Source organism: Oncorhynchus mykiss, chromosome 3, assembly GCF_057628025.1.
Source record: "Oncorhynchus mykiss isolate SJ-2025 chromosome 3, ASM5762802v1, whole genome shotgun sequence".
NCBI lineage: Eukaryota > Metazoa > Chordata > Actinopteri > Salmoniformes > Salmonidae > Oncorhynchus > Oncorhynchus mykiss.
In genome coordinates this window covers 13819260-13840667 of record NC_143024.1, presented here as the reverse complement: position 1 = coordinate 13840667, position 21408 = coordinate 13819260, and the positions used below count along the sequence as shown (strand labels likewise).

The following is a 21408-nucleotide window of genomic DNA, read 5'->3' as shown; positions in this document are numbered from 1 at the left end:
GCTCGTAAAGTAACACAATGCCACAAATAATTCATTTAAGGTTTTATTTACTAGACTAAATCAGTTGGAAAATGAGATAGTTAAAGATACAATATAAAAGCAGGGTATAAGGAGATACAACACAGTTATTGAGGTGAGAATCTCCACAGGTCGATATGAATGAACTTCCATACTCAAGTCAGGCAGTACAACAGAATATTCACAGGATTTTTGAGAATGACTTGATCTTAGTAATTGAAAGAGACAATGAGAAAGGGGTTCACCAACACATTCTTTCACAACCGTGACCTTATAGAGAGCTTCACCAACCAGGAATAGACAATGAACTGGGCAATCAGTTAGCATCCGAATGTGGACAATGCCGGGACAGTATTGAATATGGGCTCGTAAATTCGACCAGCCGTCTTACAATTACTCAATGACTTCCACCACGTCACACACAACGCCACTTTCAGAGGAATTTGTGAATGCAATAGGTTATGTACTTGAATGCCGATGTTGCCTGACCAAGTGGATTCCTCGAGGATGTGATGGAGAAAAAAAACGTCCATTGTCCTCTTCTCTTGACAGTAGTGATATGAGGCCAACAGGCCAAAAATAGCTCACAGCCAAAGGAGTGAGTCCCACTTCTCTCTCTCGCGCAGTCCTCCGTCCTCAGTCCCGGAAGGTAAAGTCTATTAGAGTTGTTTTCATTCTTTCTCTGATCCAGGTCGGGATGTATTGTGAAGTCAGTCCTCCGTCCTCAGTCCCGGAAGGTAAAGTCTATTAGAGTTGTTTTCATTCTTTCTCTGATCCAGGTCGGGATGTATTGTGAAGTCAGTCCTCCGTCCTCAGTCCCGGAAGGTAAAGTCTATTAGAGTTGTTTTCATTCTTTCTCTGATCCAGGTCGGGATGTATTGTGAAGTCAGTCCTCCGTCCTCAGCCCCGGAAGGTAAAGTCTATTAGAGTTGTTTTCATTCTTTCTCTGATCCAGGTCGGGATGTATTGTGAAGTCAGTCCGTTGGTCTTGAATGAGAAACAGTGCGTTTCGCAGGATGCCCTCGGGGATGATTGCTTCCATCTGCGTAGGATACTTTTTCATTGATCGGTATTTGGTTTCCAAGGAGATGGGATCATTCGTCCAATGGGCCGCACCTCGCAGAAACGTGGTCTTGTCGTCTGTTAGTAAGTCCTATAATTTATAGGGATACTCACAGAGTGCGTGCTTATGATAGGCATCATGGGACCGCCCTGTGTATTCTAAGGATTCAGCATATCCCTGTTCTCTGTGAAAAACCTGACATCTCCTCATAAGTGCCCACAGCATGTTCCTACTGCACAAAACACAGTTCACCAATCTCTAGGATAACTGCATTATTCAAGATGGTGGGAGTATTGATAGGGGAGTTCTAGATGCAACATGCCATTGATTACTATGACAAAATGATAACCATTGTCATGTATTTATTATACCACAGAGCCTGGCCCAGTTGCAACTTCTACTGGCAGATAAAAAATAATATGTTTTATTGTCACATACACCGGATAGGTTCAATGAATGTCTTGTTTTACAGGGTCAACCATAGTAGTAAGGCACCCCTGGACTAAATTCAGTTCTAGTGCCTTGCTCAAGGGCACAACGACAGAGTTTTCATCTTGGGTATTCGAACCAGAGACCTTTCAGTTACTGATGCAACGCTCTAACTGCTAGACTACCGGCCGCCTTCATGGAGGCTGATCAGTCCCTTCACGTTCGTAATTTTTGTCTTCTACTTCGATGACACAGTCCCTGAGGTATCCTGAATTTGTAATATTCCCTCTAAACATAATAAGCAGTTAAACTACAGGGTTTTGAGATGTAGAAACTGATTGAAAACACATTAAGATATTGATGTCACAATCGACAATACCAGATTACATTCACAGGTTATGTTAGATACACAAGTCAGTGCATTGCTCCAGTTCATGTTGATAGACTAGCTCATACTGAGACTTTCTTTGTAGGAAAACTGTACCTATTAATGATTTTTATTTTGTTTCCCTTTCGGGAAATTTGTCTTGCAAATTTGGAGTTGAAGCCATATCCAGACTGGATCTACAGTGATCTACAGTCAGTGGTGTAGAGAGGAGTAGGCAGGAGGCAGTCACAGGTTTAGAACTACTGGTCCTTAGTTTAAGGACCATAGATCAAAGCAGGACGAAACCCAAACGCTGTTGTGCTCAAAATCTATCTTCATAAACAAAAAGGCACAGGGCGAACCCAAAGTGCAACATATAAAGTACTCAGGAAATAGTAGGAGAAATTCCTCTCAGGAAAACAAGTAACATTTACAATGACCCACAAAGACAAATGGCAGAGGGAGTATATATACAGTGATAGAGTGGGGATTGGAACCAGGTGTGTGTAATGATGACGAGACAGGTCCAGGGTTGATGAGTGAAGGATGTTTCCCAGCAGTAGGTTCGGCAGAAGCTAGAAGGCCAGCTACGCTGAATGCCTGAGCTGAACAGAACGGGGAGCCAAAGCAAAGGCTGGTGTGACAGTACCCTCCCCCCGAGGCGCTGCTCCAGCAGCGGGGCACTGCTGACCTCGGGGACGACCCCGGAGACGCTGTGCGCCTGTGGAAGTCCCGAATGAGAGAACGATCCAGAACGTAATGTGCCGGAACCCAGCATCGATCTTCGGGACCGTACCCCTCCCAGTCGACCAGGTACTGGAGAAGCCCTCCAACAGGCTGCGGATGGAGTATGCCGGGGCCCCCTCGACGTGCAAGGGAGGGGGAGGTGCGTCGTGGGGTCCAGCACTAGCCAAGGGCCCAGCTGCTACCGGCCTGAGGAGAGATACATGAAATGAGGGTGAGATACGGTAATTGATGGGGAGTAGTAATCTGTACGTCACCTCATTGACTCTCCTCAGGACTTTGAATGGGCCCACAAACCCATGGGCTCAGCTTTTGGCAGGGCAGGTGGAGGAGCAGGTCCTTCGTAGAAAGCCAGACCCTGTCACCGGGATGAAAGACCGGGGCCCCACTGCGGCCTGCGCCCTCTGCTGGAGACGGGTGTGCGCGGTGTTCCATTCCTCCTTGGCAAAAAAAAACCCTTGAATGAGTAGGTGTGTCCAAACTTTTGACTGGTACAGTACATATTTTCAACACCTAGCAAGTCCAACCCAGTTTACTATGGATGGAAATTAAGTTAGTATTTTTCAGACCGGGCTAGTAGAAAATGTGCCAAACTGGCACACTGGCGAGTGACATTTTGGACCCGGGATAGTAGAATTTTAGGTCTACTAGCCCTGCTGGCCAGCACCAAAAATACTATAAAATTCCATCCAATCACAGTTTGTTGTGGTAATTGTGTGTCTTCTACTGTACAGAGGGTAGTGCGTACGGCCCAGCTACAGTGCCTTGCGAAAGTATTCGGCCCCCTTGAACTTTGCGACCTTTTGCCACATTTCAGGCTTCAAACATAAAGATATAAAACTGTATTTTTTTGTGAAGAATCAACAACAAGTGGGACACAATCATGAAGTGGAACGACATTTATTGGATATTTCAAACTTTTTATATATACAGTATATATATATATATATATATATATATATATATATATATATATATATATATATATATATATATATATATATATATATATATATATATATATATATGTATATATATTTTTTGTCAGGGACCATGTACAACATGCCATCGCACCAGATTTAGCTAGATACAGTGCCTTGCGAAAGTTTTCGGCCCCCTTGAACCCTGCGACCTTTTGCCACATTTCACACAGCACACATTACTAGTGCTTTTCTGATTAAAAGTTAAGTCTGCTTTCAAAGATGCTTTCCTGGTCCCTTATATCATTGGTGTTTGAGGGCCTTGGAGCTGGCGATTGTAGTTTATGCTTCCAGTACTAAATTCATTCTCTGATCCTTTGATTGGTTGGACAACATGTCAGTTCATGCTTCAAGAGCAGTTTGGAGGATGTCCTCCGGAAGTTGTCATAATTACAGTGTAAGTCTATGGAAGGGGAGAGAACCAAGAGCCTCCTAGGTTTTGTATTGAAGTAAATGTACCCAGAAGAGGACGGAAGCTAGCTGTCCTCCGACTACACAATGGTGCTACCCTACAGAGTGTTGTTGAGGCTACTGTAGACCATTGCAAAACAGTGTGTTTTAATCAATTATTTGGTGACGTGAATACGGTCCTCCCCTTCCTCCTCTGAGGAACCTCCACTGGGTATATTAAACTTGTGCTATTGATCCTACTTAAACTGTGTCAAGGGGTCATCTCTTGCGCAACTCAACATGGGGGAATGTGAGTTTAGATTAAAGCCACAATCTGGAGTTTTATTGAGGAAGATGGTCCTCCCCTTCCTCCTCTGAAGAGCCTTCACTGCTATAGACATACCATTCAAGCTCCTTCAGACTCCAAAACAATCTACTGAATGTTCTCAGCTTTTCTAATATCTGGTGGCCTAGCTGGTCTAGCGGTAATGCTGGTGTCAGCATAGGTTACAAATCTGGCCTTTACTGCCCTGTGACTCAAACTCTCTCTAGCATTCCCCACTGTCGTCCCCTCCCTCTCGCTCTCTCTGTTTAATACATTCAGAAAATACATACAAATATACATTTAAGAAAATAGTAATAAAATAGAATCAGTCATGGATAATCTGTTTGTTTTATTAGGGTTGATGTGCCTTGCCTCCTTCACTGTGGCTCTGATCTTTACCATGGGCTCAGGAAACTACTGTCTGGAGATCTTCAACAGCTATGTAGGATCCCTGCCTCTACTCATCATAGTCTTCTTTGAGATCATCGCTGTGGTTTACAGCTATGGGATAAACAAGTGAGGTCTACTCAATTTATGTGTTTTTTCCATCTATAAATGATCTCACTTCTGAACAAGCTCAATCTCAAGCGCAAAGATAACAAAATAGTATAAAATCTTCAACTCATCTGAGAATGTTTCTTTGTTCTCAGGTTCAGTGATGACATGGATTGGAGGACGGGGCGAAGGCCCAACATTTTCAGGCCATGTGCAGAGTGATCAGCCTTCTGATGCTGCTGATGGTCTTCCTGGCTTACGTGGTTGTCCAGGCTGAAACTCAACCCACTTACGCTGCATGGAACCCTGACTATGTAAGAGACATCTTTTGTTGCATGTTGATGCATGTTGCAATGTTGCATCACTTCATGCTGAACTAGGACAAGATACAGATAACAATACATTATGATATTACTTCATGTTTAATCCAGTCATTTTACATCCAATAAACGCGATCGATGCAAACTTCACATATTTTTAGATGAACTGGGTAAAGAAACATCCTCTCCTTTCAATAGGTCCACTTCACCATGGCTGAGTTGCAGCCCTATCCCGCTGGGTGTCTGCTGTGTGATGCTGTCTGCTCTCCCCTGTGTCTCCATCCCTCTAGTGGCCCTCTACAGATTCACCCTCTTCCTGAAGAAACATGTCATGGACAGAGGCAATCATAACCCCCTTTTAGAATGACACTTAAGTTCAGAGACATGTAGAACAACGAAGGAGAAGAATACTTAATCCATATCAGGCAGAAGTGTGTCTTCTGCAGTACTCAACTCCTCTGATACGCATGCACACACACACACACACACACACACATTCCCGATAGGGTACTTGGTGGTCAATTCATGGTCATAATTTTGACCTGCACTCTACAGTAAAACAACACTCACTATCATAATCTTTCTGTGGAATTATTTATCCCTTTCAGTTTTTAATTACCTTCTCGCTTTCAAAACATAATTACTTATTGCTACATGGTCAGAAGGCCAATGATATTGATCAAATTGATAGGTTCATTTTAAGGAAATAAACCTTATGTAATTGTTATGATTCAACAGTGTTTGAGCACTATTTTTTACTCCCACAGCTTCCTGCTTTTTGCATGGCATGTGTGGCTTGTTATTGGTGAGACTGATGCAAGAGGACCAGTAGGCAGCCAAGTTCATCACTGCACAATTATGTCCATGTGAAAAGACAGAGGCCGACTGTATCTACTGTAAATAAAGAAAGACACAGAACGGAACTAAATACGGAAAGCTCCTTACATCCTCTGTTTGATGTGCCAATATTTGTCATAATGAAAATGTGTAATGTGTAATGATCATGCTGTTTAATCAGATTATTGATATGTCACACCTGTCAGGTGGATGGATTATTTTGGTAAAGGAGAAATGCTCACAAAGAGAGATGTAAACACATTTGTGCACAACATTTGAAAGAAATACGATTTTTGGGAGTATGGAACATTTCCGGGATCTTTTATTTTAGCTAATGAAATATGGGATAAAGACTTTTACATTTTCTGTTTATATTGTTGTTCCGTATAACTTACATACTGTAAAGAACTTTTGCGTTATTTGTTATGGTTTCATGTTATCACTGGTCAAGTTTTGTCAGAACTCAATTGGTCTCTTGTGTGCGCGTGTGCGTCTGTGTGTGGGTTTTTGTCTGTGTGTGCATGTGTCATACGAGTGACACGGTTATCCTTTCTGTGGTGCGGGGGGACAGAGATATTGTCCCCTCATTGTCACGTGCTTTGGAATACTCTGGCTGCTTTTGTTGTCCCTCGTTCTGCTTTTCTGGCACTTTTATACAATGGTGCATTTTTACACACTGATTCTATCAAGCCTTTTATACTACTATAGCTTGAATTCCAGCTCTCCGGAAAGAGGAGCATGTAGGATACATGGCAAAAGACACCTCATCAAGGAGCACCAGCAAGGATTCACCCTGACATCAGAGCCAAGGTGATGTTGGGATTGTTTGAGAAATGTCTTGAGATGTGTCAATATATTTTTTTTACATGTAGGATTGGAAATGTTGGCTTGGTTTTGCTCTGCAGTTTAGTACAGCACATCGATGCACAGTGCTAGAAATGCTCAAATGTATTTGTTTTCAGGGCTTTAAGTTGTGTTTAAAATGTGTGTTTAAAATGTGTGATCCTGTCTTCCTGAGGTAGAGTATGTTATTGCCAGATTTGAGGTAAACAGAATGTGTACCCTGCTGCAGATGATTTGACCTGATGACCTATGGGAGCCATCTCATATGTAGGCCTCAGAATCTGAACTGCAAGTCATGTTCAATAACACTGAAATACTATTTGAATTCATTTCAGACGAGCAAAGCACAATTAATTTGAGAACAACATTTGCGGTGTGATGTACTTTCTGGTTGACAATATTTTGTCTGAGACGTTTATCTGAGATGGTTTCTGAGTTATAAAGGATAAGGTACAAGATGACTGGTGGCACTAAGATAATTAACATGAGGGTTTATGAATCAGAATCCATCCGGTGTCTGTCACTGAACATAATCTGATCTGGTCAAATGCAACCAGATACGGAGTTCAACAGATGAACATGTTAGACATGGTTGAGGCTTAATAAGATGCCCTTTAACTTCATGTCAACAAACCTTTCTTAAATCTGTCATTTAAATGCTGATGTGATGTTAAAAGGAATTGAACTTCTAAAGCAAGGGTGTCAAACTCATTCCATGGAGAGCCAAGAGTCTGCTGATTTTTGGTTTTCCTTTCAATTAAGACCTAGACAACCAGATGAGGGGAGTTCCTTACTAATTAGTGACCTTAATTCCTCAATCAAGTACAAGGGAGGAGTGAAAACCTGCAGACACTCGGCCCTCCATGGAATGAGTTAGACACGTGTTCTAAAGAATATGTTCAATGAGTTTCGGGTTTTCTATTACTAGTGAATTCCCTTAGGACTCTGAAATGCACCCACACACCTTTATTAAACAGACTATTGAGTTGAGTAGACCCATTCTTAATACTACTAGTTATATTGAGTTGAGTAGACCCATTCTTAATACTATTAGTTCTATTCTAGTTCAATTGAGTTGAGTAGACCCATTCTTAATAATACTAGTTCTATTGAGTTGAGTAGACCCATTCTTAATACTACTAGTTCTATTCTAGTTCAATTGAGTTGAGTAGACCCATTCTTAATAATACTAGTTCTATTGAGTTGAGTAGACCCATTCTTAATAATACTAGTTCTATTGAGTTGAGTAGACCCATTGTTAATACTACTAGTTCTGTTCTAGTTCAATTGAGTTGAGTAGACCCATTCTTAATAATACTAGTTCTATTGAGTTGAGTAGACCCATTCTTAATACTACTAGTTCTATTGAGTTGAGTAGACCCATTGTTAATACTACTAGTTCTATTCTAGTTCAATTGAGTTGAGTAGACCCATTCTTAATAATACTAGTTCTATTGAGTTGAGTAGACCCATTCTTAATACTACTAGTTCTATTGAGTTGAGTAGACCCATTCTTAATAATACTAGTTCTATTGAGTTGAGTAGACCCATTCTTAATACTACTAGTTCTATTGAGTTGAGTAGACCCATCCTTAATAATACTAGTTCTATTGAGTTGAGTAGACCCATTCTTAATAATACTAGTTACAATCGGAAGTTTACATACACTTAGGTTGGAGTCATTAAAAGTCCACACATTTCTTATTAACAAACTATAATTTTCATGACAAGTAATTTTTCCAACAATTGTTTACAGGCAGATTATTTCACTTATAATTCACTGTATCACAATTCCAATGGGTCACAAGTTTACATACACCAAGTTGACTGTGCCTTTAAACAGCTTGGACAATTCTAGAAAATGATGTCATGGCTTTAGAAGCTTCTGACAGGCTAATTGACATAATTTTGAGTTAATTGGAGGTGTACCTGTGGAATTATTTCAAGGCCTACCTTCAAACTCAGTGCTTCTTTGCCTGACAACATGGTTAAATCAAAAGAAATCAGCCAAGACCTCAGAAAAAAAATTGTAGACCTTCACAAGTCTGGTTCATCCTTGGGAGAAATTTCCAAACGTCTGAAGGTACCACATTCACCTGTACAAACAATAGTAAGCAAGTAAAGGAAGGAGACGCGTTCTGTCTCCTAGAGATGAACATACTTTGGTGCGAAAAGTGCAAATCAATCCCAGAACAACAGCAAAGGACCTTGTGAAGACGCTGGAGGAAACAAGTTCAAAAGTATCTATATCCACAGTAAAACGAGTCCTATATTAACATAACCTGAAAGGCAGCTCAGCAAGGAAGAAGCCACTGCTCCAAAACTACGATTAAAAAAAAGCCAGACTACGGTTTGCAACTGCACATGGGGACAAAGATCGTACTTTTTGGAGAATTGTCCTCTGGTCTGATGAAACAAAAATAGAACTGTTTGGCCATAATGACCATCGTTATATTTGGAGGAAAAAGAGGGATGCTTGCAAGCCGAAGAACACCATCCCAACCGTGAAGCACGGGGGTGGCAGCATCATGTTGTGGGTGTGCTTTACTGCAGGAGGGACTGGTGCACTACACAAAATACATGGCATCACGAGGGAGGAAAATTATGTGGATATGTTGAAGCAACATCTCAAGACACAAGACAGTCAGGAAGTTAAAGCTTGGTTGCAAATGGGTCTTCCAAATGGACAATGACCTCAAGCATACTTCCAAAGTTGTGGCAAAATGGCTTAAGGACAACAAAGTCAAGGTATTGGAATGGTCATCACGAAGTCCTGACCTCAATCCTATAGAAATTTGTGGGCAGAACTGAAAAAGTGTGTGCGAGCAAGGAGGCCGACAAACCTTACTCAGTTACACCAGCTCTGTCAGGAGGAATGGACCAAACTTCATCCAACTTATTGTGGGAAGCTTGTGGAAGGCTACCCGAAACGCTTGACCCAAGTTAAACCTTTATAAGGCAATGCGACCAAATACTATTTGAGTGTATGTAAACTTCTGACCCACTGGGAATGTGATGAAATAAATAAAAGCTGAAATAAATCTCTACTATTATTCTGACGTTTCACATTCTTAAAATAAAGTGGTGATCCTAACTGACATAAGGAAGGGAATTTTCACTAGGATTAAATGTCAGGAATTGTGAAAGACTGAGTTTAAATGTATTTGGCTAAGGTGTATGTAAACTTTCGACTTCAACTGTATGTTCAAGTTCAGTTGAGTTGAGCAGGCCCATTCTTAACTCTACTAGTTCCATTAAGTTGACAAGACCCTTCTGGATTCTTGTACAGTAGTTGTATGACCTCTGACCCCTTACCGGTGACCTGGTTTGGACTCTGTACAGGCAATGTCCCTGCGAGCAGACGCAGCCCAGTGTGGAGGGGTGGTGGTGGAGCTTGAGTCTGATGACATCAGGGAGGCTCGAGCCAGGAAGGCCAGGAGTACATCAGGTCAGCTCGTCTATTGCGGGAGTGGAGAGAGAGAGATGACCAGGAGTTTACCCTGACCTCATGACCTGACAATACAACTACACAGCTATTACTTAATGATGATGTAACAACACGTTGTGATTGTCGGAACCACAGTGTTACATTTATATAGGTATTAGAGCAATTCAATATAAAGTGCTAGGTGTAAGAGCAACTTAATGTAAAGTGTTAGGTGTATGAGCTACTTAATGTAAAGTGTTAGGTGTTAGAGTAACTTAATGTAAAGTGTTAGGTGTAAGAGCTACTTAATGTAAAGTGTTAGGTGTTAGAGTAACTTAATGTAAAGTGTTAGGTGTTAGAGCAACTTAATGTAAAGTGTTAGGTGTATGAGCTACTTAATGTAAAGTGTTAGGTGTATGAGCTACTTAATGTAAAGTGTTAGGTGTACGAGCTACTTAATGTAAAGTGCTAGGTGTATGCGCTACTTAATGTAAAGTGTTAGGTGTATGAGCTACTTAATGTAAAGTGTTAGGTGTATGAGCTACTTAATGTAAAGTGTTAGGTGTTAAAGTAACTTAATGTAAAGTGTTAGGTGTTAAAGTAACTTAATGTAAAGTGTTAGGTGTTAGAGTAACTTAATGTAAAGTGTTAGGTGTTAGAGTAACTTAATGTAAAGTGTTAGGTGTATGAGCTATTTAATGTAAAGTGTTAGGTGTATGAGCTACTTAATGTAAAGTGTTAGGTGTACGAGCTACTTAATGTAAAGTGTTAGGTGTATGAGCTACTTAATGTAAAGTGTTAGGTGTTAAAGTAACTTAATGTAAAGTGTTAGGTGTTAAAGTAACTTAATGTAAAGTGTTAGGTGTTAGAGTAACTTAATGTAAAGTGTTAGGTGTTAAAGTAACTTAATGTAAAGTGTTAGGTGTTAGAGTAACTTAATGTAAAGTGTTAGGTGTATGAGCTACTTAATGTAAAGTGTTAGGTGTATGAGCTACTTAATGTAAAGTGTTAGGTGTTAAAGTAACTTAATGTAAAGTGTTAGGTGTTAAAGTAACTTAATGTAAAGTGTTAGGTGTTAAAGTAACTTAATGTAAAGTGTTAGGTGTTAGAGTAACTTAATGTAAAGTGTTAGGTGTTAGAGTAACTTAATGTAAAGTGTTAGGTGTATGAGCTACTTAATGTAAAGTGTTAGGTGTATGAGCTACTTAATGTAAAGTGTTAGGTGTACGAGCTACTTAATGTAAAGTGCTAGGTGTATGCGCTACTTAATGTAAAGTGTTAGGTGTATGAGCTACTTAATGTAAAGTGTTAGGTGTATGCGCTACTTAATGTAAAGTGTTAGGTGTAAGAGCTACTTCATGTAAAGTGTTAGGTGTAAGAGCTACTTCATGTAAAGTGTTAGGTGTACGAGCTACTTAATGTAAAGTGTTAGGTGTATGAGCTACTTAATGTAAAGTGTTAGGTGTATGAGCTACTTAATGTAAAGTGTTAGGTGTTAAAGTAACTTAATGTAAAGTGTTAGGTGTTAGAGTAACTTAATGTAAAGTGTTAGGTGTTAAAGTAACTTAATGTAAAGTGTTAGGTGTGTGAGCTACTTAATGTAAAGTGTTAGGTGTTAAAGTAACTTAATGTAAAGTGTTAGGTGTTAGAGTAACTTAATGTAAAGTGTTAGGTGTTAAAGTAACTTAATGTAAAGTGTTAGGTGTTAGAGTAACTTAATGTAAAGTGTTAGGTGTTAAAGTAACTTAATGTAAAGTGTTAGGTATAAGAGCTACTTAATGTAAAGTGTTAGGTGTTAAAGTAACTTAATGTAAAGTGTTAGGTGTTAAAGTAACTTAATGTAAAGTGTTAGGTGTTAGAGTACCTTAATGTAAAGTGTTAAGGAGAATGAGCCACTAAACGTAAAGTGTTAGGTGTTAGAGTAACTTAATGTAAAGTGTTAGGTGTACGAGCTACTTAATGTAAAGTGTTAGATGTTAAAGTAACTTAATGTAAAGTCTTAGGTGTTAGAGTAACTTAATGTAAAGTGTTAGGTGTACGAGCTACTTAATGTAAAGTGTTAGGTGTTAGAGTAACTTAATGTAAAGTGTTAGGTATAAGAGCTACTTAATGTAAAGTGTTAGGTATACGAGCTACTTAATGTAAAGTGTTAGGTGTTAGAGTAACTTAATGTAAAGTGTTAGGTATAAGAGCTACTTAACATAAAGGGTTAGCTATAAGAGCTACTTAATGTAAAGTTTTAGGTGTACGATCTACTTAATGTAAAATGTTAGGTATAAGAGCAACTTAATGTAGCGTTTAGTTGTAAGAGCTACTTAATGTAAAGTGCTAGGCATAAGAGCTACTTAATGTAACGTGTTAAGTATAAGAGCAACTTAATGTAACGGGTTACAGTAGGTGTAAGATAACTTAATGTAAAGTGTTAGGCATAAGAGCTACTTAATGTAAAGTGTTAGGTGTAGGCGCTACTTAATGTAAAGTGTTAGGTGTAAGAGCTACTTAATGTAAAGTGTTAGGTATAAGAGCTACTTAATGTAAAGTGTTAGGTGTACGAGCTACTTAATGTAAAGTGTTATGTGTACGAGCTACTTAATGTAAAGTGTTCGGTGTTAGAGTAACTTAATGTAAAGTGTTAGGTATAAGAGCTACTTAATGTAAAGTGTTAGGTGTACGAGCTACTTAATGTAAAGTGTTAGGTGTACGAGCTACTTAATGTAAAGTGTTAGGTATAAGAGCTACTTAATGTAAAGTGTTAGGTATAAGAGCTACTTAATGTAAAGTGTTAGGTATAAGAGCTACTTAATGTAAAGTGTTAGGTGTAAGAGCAACTTAATGCTTTTGTTTTCTGATCAGAACACATCCTGGTCCTAAATATGTTCAGACATACTCTGATGCCCAGTGCTTAATGTTAGGTGGTTTTCCAGCTATAGATGCAGAATGTGTCCTGTAGACTCATAATGATGTTATCTCTGGTTATTGTTCATGTTACTGTGTGTCTCTGTTGAACATACTCACCAGGGTCAGCCCTCATCTACCTCAGGGGCCCTAAATTCCTGATCTACGTCAGTGGGGCACTGTCCATGTGGGTAAGAAGCCTTTTCATGTAACAACAATGGGTAAGGGAGCTACAAAGCCATACCGGCTGGACACTATAAGGTTTATGTCATCAACCTGGTAGTGTCTTGCAAATCAATGAAAGATGGACATACTTTACATTTCTCTATATGCCCTTTACCCCTAGAAAGAGTAAAAAGCTAAAAGCCAAAAGCTGAAAACGTTCTTCTCCGTCATGATGACTATTTGTCTTCCTAATAGGGTGACCGTATGTGGCACTTTGCCATTTCGGTGTTCCTGATCGAGCTGTATGGACGGAACCTGCTGCTGACCGCAATATTCGGCTTGGTGGTGGCGGGGTCAGTGCTGCTGTTAGGGGCGTTGATTGGGGACTGGGTTGACCGCAACCCCAGGAACAAAGGTTAGACCAACAATCATTTATATTTACAGCTATAGGGACTGACATCTAGTCCCAAATGGCACCCGAAAGGTACTGCAATATAATAGGGAATAGGATACTATTTGGGATACAGTCCTAATTGCCTGCCTCCCTGCCTCACATGGGCACTCTGCAGTTCAAACAGTAACAAAGTTGCATCCTACCACTATTTGGGTAAATTGCTGAGGGATTTGGCTGGATAAATGTAACCACTCACAAATTCATAGATAGAGCTATGGATGCAAGTACTGACCATCCATGAGACGAACATTATAGTTTGAATCATGTTTTTAAGCTATACAGAGTTAGTTTACAATTACAAAGTAAAACAAGCGTATATTTGGGGATCTAATGGGGTACAACAGATGATCTAAGCTCATGAGTCATTTATAAGTAATATTATTTTAGAATCAATGGCTATATATCACTACTTTAAAAGTCCATAAAATGAATGTACTATGGCAACTGCAGAATGCCCCTTTAAGACCAATCATACATTTATGGTTCTGTAGAAGTCTTTATGGTTCTCTGAAATGCATTGTCCCAGACTATTTTAGAGTCTTAGTTTCTTCTCCTTCCTTGGTTTTAGTGGCGCATGCATCCTTGTTGGTTCAGAACATTTCAGTGACGGTGTGTAGCATTGTGCTGATGTTGGTCTTCTTATATAAACAGTGGATTGAGAGCATTTGGGATGGCTGGTTAACTGTGAGTATATTTTTCATTTTCTCTCCCATACTGTCTAAACTCTCATGATGTGAACCAACAGTATGTTTTGGAATCAGATATGGATTGAAATAGTATTTGTATCCTTTCAAAGACTTTATCTGCACTTGATTGAGTTTGCCCGGTGCAATGGAACCAATGGAATAGTCCTAAAATGACAAACCCCACCCATCCAGTGCTCCAGGCATGCTCAATCAAACACTCAATGTATTTGAAAGAAAATGAATACTATTTAAACCCAGGTCTGTTGAGAATCAGGCTAGATATATTATTGCAAACTGCTGTGACGGTTGCTGTTTCACCTGCACTGTTCTGTGTCCATGTTGTTGTTGTTGCTGCTGCTGTTCTGAGCCTCCTGCTGCTCTGTGCTGTCATGTGTAGTAACGTGTTGCATCACAAAACTTACACAAGGTGGTTTGTTATACGGTGGTGATCGTCCTGGCAGATGTGGCTAACCTAGCAAGCACAGCGCTGACCATCGCCATCCAGAGGGACTGGATTGTGGTTATCACTGGATACAACCGGGGGCACCTCGCCGGTGAGACTGGCAGACCTGCCACACGCTATTACATCACAAGGGATTGTTGTTTCTGTTTCGGCTGCTGAACTGGCTGCTGGTTAAAGCACTTCAAGGTTATCAGACACTCTATGTATTTAGTTTATCTAGGATGTATCACATGCATTACAATAGAGGCCGTTTGATAATGTAGCCATTGGTAAAGCTGGTAACACAGATACCATATCACCACAACCAAACTAAACCCTGTACCTTTTGGTTGATTCTCATCTGAAGGGATGAATGCTACCATGCGGCGCATCGATCAGGTGACCAACATCCTGGCACCGCTGGCGGTGGGACAGGTCATGACCCTGGCCTCCAACGTGATCGGCTGCGGTTTCATCCTGGGCTGGAACCTGGTGTCCCTCATCGTGGAGTTTATCTTCCTGTCCCGGGTCTACCGCATTGTCCCGGCGCTGTCCGTCAAACCACCTGCGCCCGAGGACGGCCAGGCCTCCCTAGAGAGACCAGCAGAGAGGACGGAGGGACTGGTGGAGAGGAGGGGGTCACAAGGTCAGTGTCCTGTTGTCCTGGTCACTGTGTGACTACTTCAGTAGTTGAGTTGGTAAAGTCAAGAATAGTGGATCTTCCAACCTGTTTCATCCAACTTTACAGTGAAGCATAGCTTTACTTTACAGTAAAATGGAATGAAATCGGCTGTTTCCAGCTACAATTGTCAGTAGAGTATTGTTAGTAGCATGACTGATGCTTGTCCTCTCAGTAGATCATTGTTAGTAGCATGACTGATGCTTGTCCTCTCAGTAGATCATTGTTAGTAGCATGACTGATGCTTGTCCTCTCAGGAGATCATTGTTAGTAGCATGACTGATGCTTGTCCTCTCAGTAGAGTATTGTTAGTAGCATGACTGATGCTTGTCCTCTCCCTCTCAGTAGATCATTGTTAGTAGCTTGACTGATGCTTGTCCTCTCAGTAGATCATTGTTAGTAGCATGACTGATGCTTGTCTTCTCCCTCTCAGTAGAGCATTGTTAGTAGCATGACGGATGCTTGTCCTCTCCCTCTCAGTAGATCATTGTTAGTAGCATGACTGATGCTTGTCCTCTCAGTAGATCATTGTTAGTAGCATGACTGATGCTTGTCCTCTCAGTAGATCATTGTTAGTAGCATGACTGATGCTTGTCCTCTCAGTAGATCATTGTTAGTAGCTTGACTGATGCTTGTCCTCTCAGTAGAGCATTGTTAGTATCATGACTGATGCTTGTCCTCTCCCTCTCAGTAGAGCATTGTTAGTAGCATGACTGATGCTTGTCCTCTCAGTAGAGCATTGTTAGTATCATTACTGATGCTTGTCCTCTCCCTCTCAGTAGATCATTGTTAGAAGCTTAACTGATGCTGGTCCTCTCAGTAGATCATTGTTAGTAGCTTGACTGATGCTTGTCCTCTCAGTAGATCATTGTTAGTAGCATGACTGATGCTTGTCCTCTCAGGAGATCATTGTTAGTAGCTTGACTGATGCTTGTCCTCTCAGTAGATCATTGTTAGTAGCTTGACTTATGCTTGTCCTCTCCCTCTCAGTAGAGCATAGTGAGGTGGTGACATCAGCCCCGGGCCTCAGTGATGACGACATGAGCCTGAACCTCAAGGAGGTCACCAACCTGCCTCTGTGTTTTGGACGCTTCCGCTGGCTGCTGAGCACCTGTAAGGACGGCTGGAGGGCCTACTACCGCCAGGATGTCTTCCTGGCTGGGATGGGCCTGGCCTTCCTCTACACAACTGTCCTGGGCTTCGACTGCATCACCACGGGCTACGCCTACACCCAGGGCATCAGTGGCTCCCTGCTCAGTCTGCTGATGGGGGTCTCGGCTATAACAGGCCTCATGGGCACCATCATGTTCACCAAGCTGAGGAAGGCCTACGGTTTAGTCAACACAGGCATCATCTCCAGCTGTCTCCATCTTTGCTGTCTGCTGCTGTGTGTGTGTTCTGTGTTCGCCCCCGGCAGCCCCATGGACCTCCGCCTGCTCAGGCCCTTCCTGGACGCCAACTCAACGTTGTCGGCGGCCGGGGGGATGGTGGAGGGCCAGAGGCAGAAACACACCTACCCGATGCGGGGTGGCATTAATCAGCCGCTGCTGCCCGACCGCTCGTCCATCCACTGGACCAACAACACGGTGCTGTTTGAGAATATGCCATCAGGCATGGAGCCAGACTCCTACATCTCTATAATCCTGCTGTTCTTGGGGGTCATCACAGCACGCATCGGTGAGTAAGAGGGACGAGCAGACCCAGGCCCTTCACAATTGGATTGAGTTGCTGATCCACAGCTTAACAATAGCAACTGTATTATGCATGTTTCTAACCTAGGCTGTGGGTATTCAGTTCTTTTGAAACTCAACAGTAAATTAGTTCAGATAGTGTTGGAAGATAATCATTTTTGTATTATACCGGAATATTTTTACCAGTTTTGATGACAGAGTGTGGGGGTCTATCTATATAGACTATAGTTTTTATTTATTTATTTTTATTTCATCTTTATTTAACCAGGTAGGCTAGTTGAGAACAAGTTCTCATTTATAACTGCGACCTGGACAAGATAAAGCAAAGCAGTTCGACACATACAACAACACAGAGTTACACATGGAATAAACAAAACATAGTCAATAATACAGTAGAACAAAAGAAAACAAAAAGTCTATATACAGTGAGTGCAAATGAGGTAAGATAAGGAAATAAATAGGCCATGGTGGCGAAGTAATTACAATATAGCAATTAAACACTGGAGTGATTGATGTGCAGAAGATGAATGTGCAGGTAGAGATACTGGGGTGCAAAGGAGCAAAATAAATACCAGTATGAGGATGAGGTAGGTAGATAGATGGGCTGTTTACAGATAGGCTAAGTACAGGTGCAGTGATCTGTAAAATGCTCTGACAGCTGGTGCTTAAAGCTAGTGAGGGAGATGTGAGTCTCCAGCTTCAGAGATTGCAATTCGTTCCAGTATAGTATATAGTATAGTGGTCAATCTGTATAGACCATAGTGTAGTAGTCTATCTGTATAGACTATAGTATAGTGGTCAATCTGTATAGACCATAGTGTAGTAGTCTATCTGTATAGACCATAGTCTAGTAGTCTATCTGTATAGACTATAGTATAGTGGTCAATCTGTATAGACCAAAGCAACCACTGACCATTGTCTGTGTATCCTGTGTGTTCCAGGTCTGTGGTCCTTTGACCTGACCGTGACCCAGCTGCTTCAGGAGAACATCTGTGAGTCAGAACGTGGTGTGGTCAACGGGGTCCAGAGCTCCATGAACTACTTGATGGACCTTCTCCACTTCATCATGGTCATCTCTGCTCCGCAGCCCCAGCACTTTGGCATCCTGGTCATCATCTCTGTACTGTTCATCACCACAGGACACACAATGTACTTCCTATACGCACGCAAAGCCAAGAGGAAACCTGCTGGATGTCTGGACACGTAGGGAGGCCGTGCGGCTTTCCGCGACAAAGCATGTGCCCAAAGACTCCACTCTGCCTGCGCCTGCCTGTGAAATGAATGTCTCTTCTCTCTTGTTCCCTCTGCACTCTCATTGCTAGGCAACAATACAATACTGTGACACTCCTTCCCCACCATCCAGCCATTCATTCATTACAGCACAACACAGCAACTGTCTGTCGTGTCCTCCCCAACCTGGTTGCTATCTCCCTGCATGGTCAGGTGTAGTACGGCCAAGTGCTAAGGTACGGTAACAAACTAGAACTCAGGTTAACTAAAGTAAGATCCACCTTTTCCCTTCTGTACATAGGTTGAGGTGGTCGCAACAGATGCGGTGTTGGTCCCCTACCGTGGTAGGTTCTCCCACCTTAGTGTTGGTCCCATACCGTGGTAGGTTCTCCCACCTTAGTGTTGCTCCCATACCGTGGTAGGTTCTCCCACCTTAGTGTTGGTCCCCTACCGTGGTAGGTTCTCCCACCTCAGGAAAAGGGCACAGAGGGCAGGCTGAGGCAGCAGCAGCAGAACACGCCTTTCCAGACATTTTGGATTACTGCAAGAGCTTCATTATGGCAGTCTGTTGACCGACTCAGAGTTGGGATGGGAATTGGATGGATGGATGTATTTTTCTAACCCTCACATAGTAAAGAACTGGGCCTGGTGAAGCAGGTGACAGTAACAAAAAGAAGAAGCAACGAGACTTAACAACTTTAACAAGTGGCAAACATGTTACTGCTCCGTCCACTTGGAGATCCAGGAAGTCCAAAAGGAAAACTAAAGGGAAGTTGGTGTCAGATTGTGAGATACTGAACATTATAAAGGAGACCCCCTTGATGGACAGAAGAGAGAGGCTGTAGTGTCATCTTCTCCTGGTCTGTTTCTCTGTGGATGAATCAGGCAGACATGTGCCTATTGATTAACACATGATATCATTAAAAACAGATAGAATTTAAACCGGATCGCAGGAACATATCATAAGAACATAAAGATAGTAAGAAATAAAACAACATGCATTGAAATCAGAGGAAACCAAACGGACCATAATTGCTTGTGTACTTAGATAACTGAAAATAGCTTCCAAATTGTAAATGCTTTCCCTTCACATAGAAACAGAGTGATATTAATGCAGTTTGACAAATTTATAGCAAACAGATTTAGATTTCCTCTTTTATTTTGTGACCTGTTTTGAGATCAGTGTTTAGTAGATTGATAGGTCTATATGATTCTGGAATAAGGCAGTGTTGTATTACACTAGAACACCTACGCATCCTGTTTCCTTGTTGTTCTCATGAACTAAAACCTTACCTCAGTACAGTACAAGAAAACCGTGTTTGAAAAACTGACTTGGACATGTCTCTCAGCTATGTACGGCCATCTCCTTTCTGTACAGTGGTAATCCCATCAAAGTTGATCTCGTTGCCATGCAAACAGCACCACATCACAATTTATTTGTTTTTCTATCATATTTTCCTGTGGCGTATTGTTCACTTACATCTATAATTTGTTGTCCCTTTCTGTTTCAGACTGTTATTTATGATGACAATAAACACGGATTAAGATGTCTTGGTATTTTGACTTGAAATGTTTTGTTACCAACATTTCCCTCTTCACCAAAGCTCATTACGAACTGATTTGGATGTCTAAAAGTCATAGTTATGACGAGTCCAGGGGGTTTCTGGGAGCTTTTCAGTCACGAGTTCCGTAAATTTCCAATAATTCTGAGAGCACATGAATGCAGCATCATAAACGACAGTCAGTATACAGTTCATGTACTGCACTACGTTTCATCCAGGAAGAGGCTCCAAAACGCCCCTCACTGCCAAGCACCAAACAGGTCTGCCTCTGACCCTACCCAGTCCCAGTTAATCCCCTCCATAAATAAAGAAGAATAGGCTGCCTCATGACTCTAACAATATTAATAAAGGCACCATTTCAACCTTCCTGAGTTAATGTTCTAGTTGGATCCTTTCCCAGATCATAGGCTACCTCATGACTCTAACAATATTAATACTGCCTGTCCCTTGTGGATCTTGTGCATATTTAATGGTGACATTTCCCAGATCTTGGCTCCCATACTGGCATAAGGCATTAGAGATTCTGCTGACGGGATCTTACTGAGCATTTTGACCGCTGGAGAGAAGACAGGATGTTCAGAAATAGAACCACAGGTGAAGCCCCGTCCCCAATTAATCAGGAAGTAGGAAGTAGGCCTAGTGCCACCGCCTAGTGCCATCTCTCGCTCTATATCACAGAGCGAGAGAGAGAGAGGGAGAGAGAGAGGAGAGAGAGAGAGAGAGAGAGGAGAGAGAGAGAGAGAGAGGAGAGAGAGAGATGAAGAGCAAAAAGAGAGAGAGATGAAGAGGGAGAGATAGACAGAGAGAGAGGGGGAGAGAGAGGAAGAGGAAAGAGGAAGAGCAGGAGGAGATCAGGCTGTGGCAATTATCTCAACACTTTTCTTTGTAATATAATTGCCTGAGGCAAATTCACCTGCAATGACTCTCATGGCCAGCAGAGGTCAATGTCACTCTGGGATGTCAAGCACAAAAAATCTCAAAGTAAAGCTGTCAATTGGGATTGCTTCAGGCAGTGTGCAATATCACCCAACAATATACCCAATTTAATGCTGGAGTGGATTCTCACAGGTGCTAAACTCTCAGGGGCTGTCACGAGCTGTCAGAGGTGATTATTCTGGTCAGGGATGGATTTATCTTCGGGACACAGACTAACGAGGCCTTGCATGTGGACTATCCAATAGCCTATGTTCTGTTCAGTTTGAGAAGGAGAGTGTGAAGATCATGAGGAGGACCGGAGGTCAACTTTGATAGCTTGCCATTACTATAAATGATTTTATTAAAAACAATATGTTTCTTACCCATGATGTATTTATCGGAGTTATTGACCTCACAATAAGACAGATTCAAGTAACTCACATCGTGGTGC

The 21408-nt window shown here is 41.5% G+C and overlaps 1 protein-coding gene across 1 annotated transcript; it reads left to right on the top strand.

Moving 5' to 3' along the window:
• The first annotated feature begins 10075 nt into the window (after positions 1-10075).
• LOC149984400 (ferroportin-like) lies at positions 10076-18528 on the top strand. The gene is made up of 8 exons (XM_090230670.1): positions 10076-10259; positions 13257-13324; positions 13554-13713; positions 14321-14436; positions 14866-14992; positions 15248-15540; positions 16564-17236; positions 18192-18528. Exons 1-8 carry the CDS (start codon positions 10157-10159, stop codon positions 18455-18457), a joined length of 1806 nt encoding a protein of 601 aa, XP_090086796.1. The 5' UTR covers positions 10076-10156; the 3' UTR covers positions 18458-18528.
• The last annotated feature ends 2880 nt before the right edge of the window (positions 18529-21408 follow it).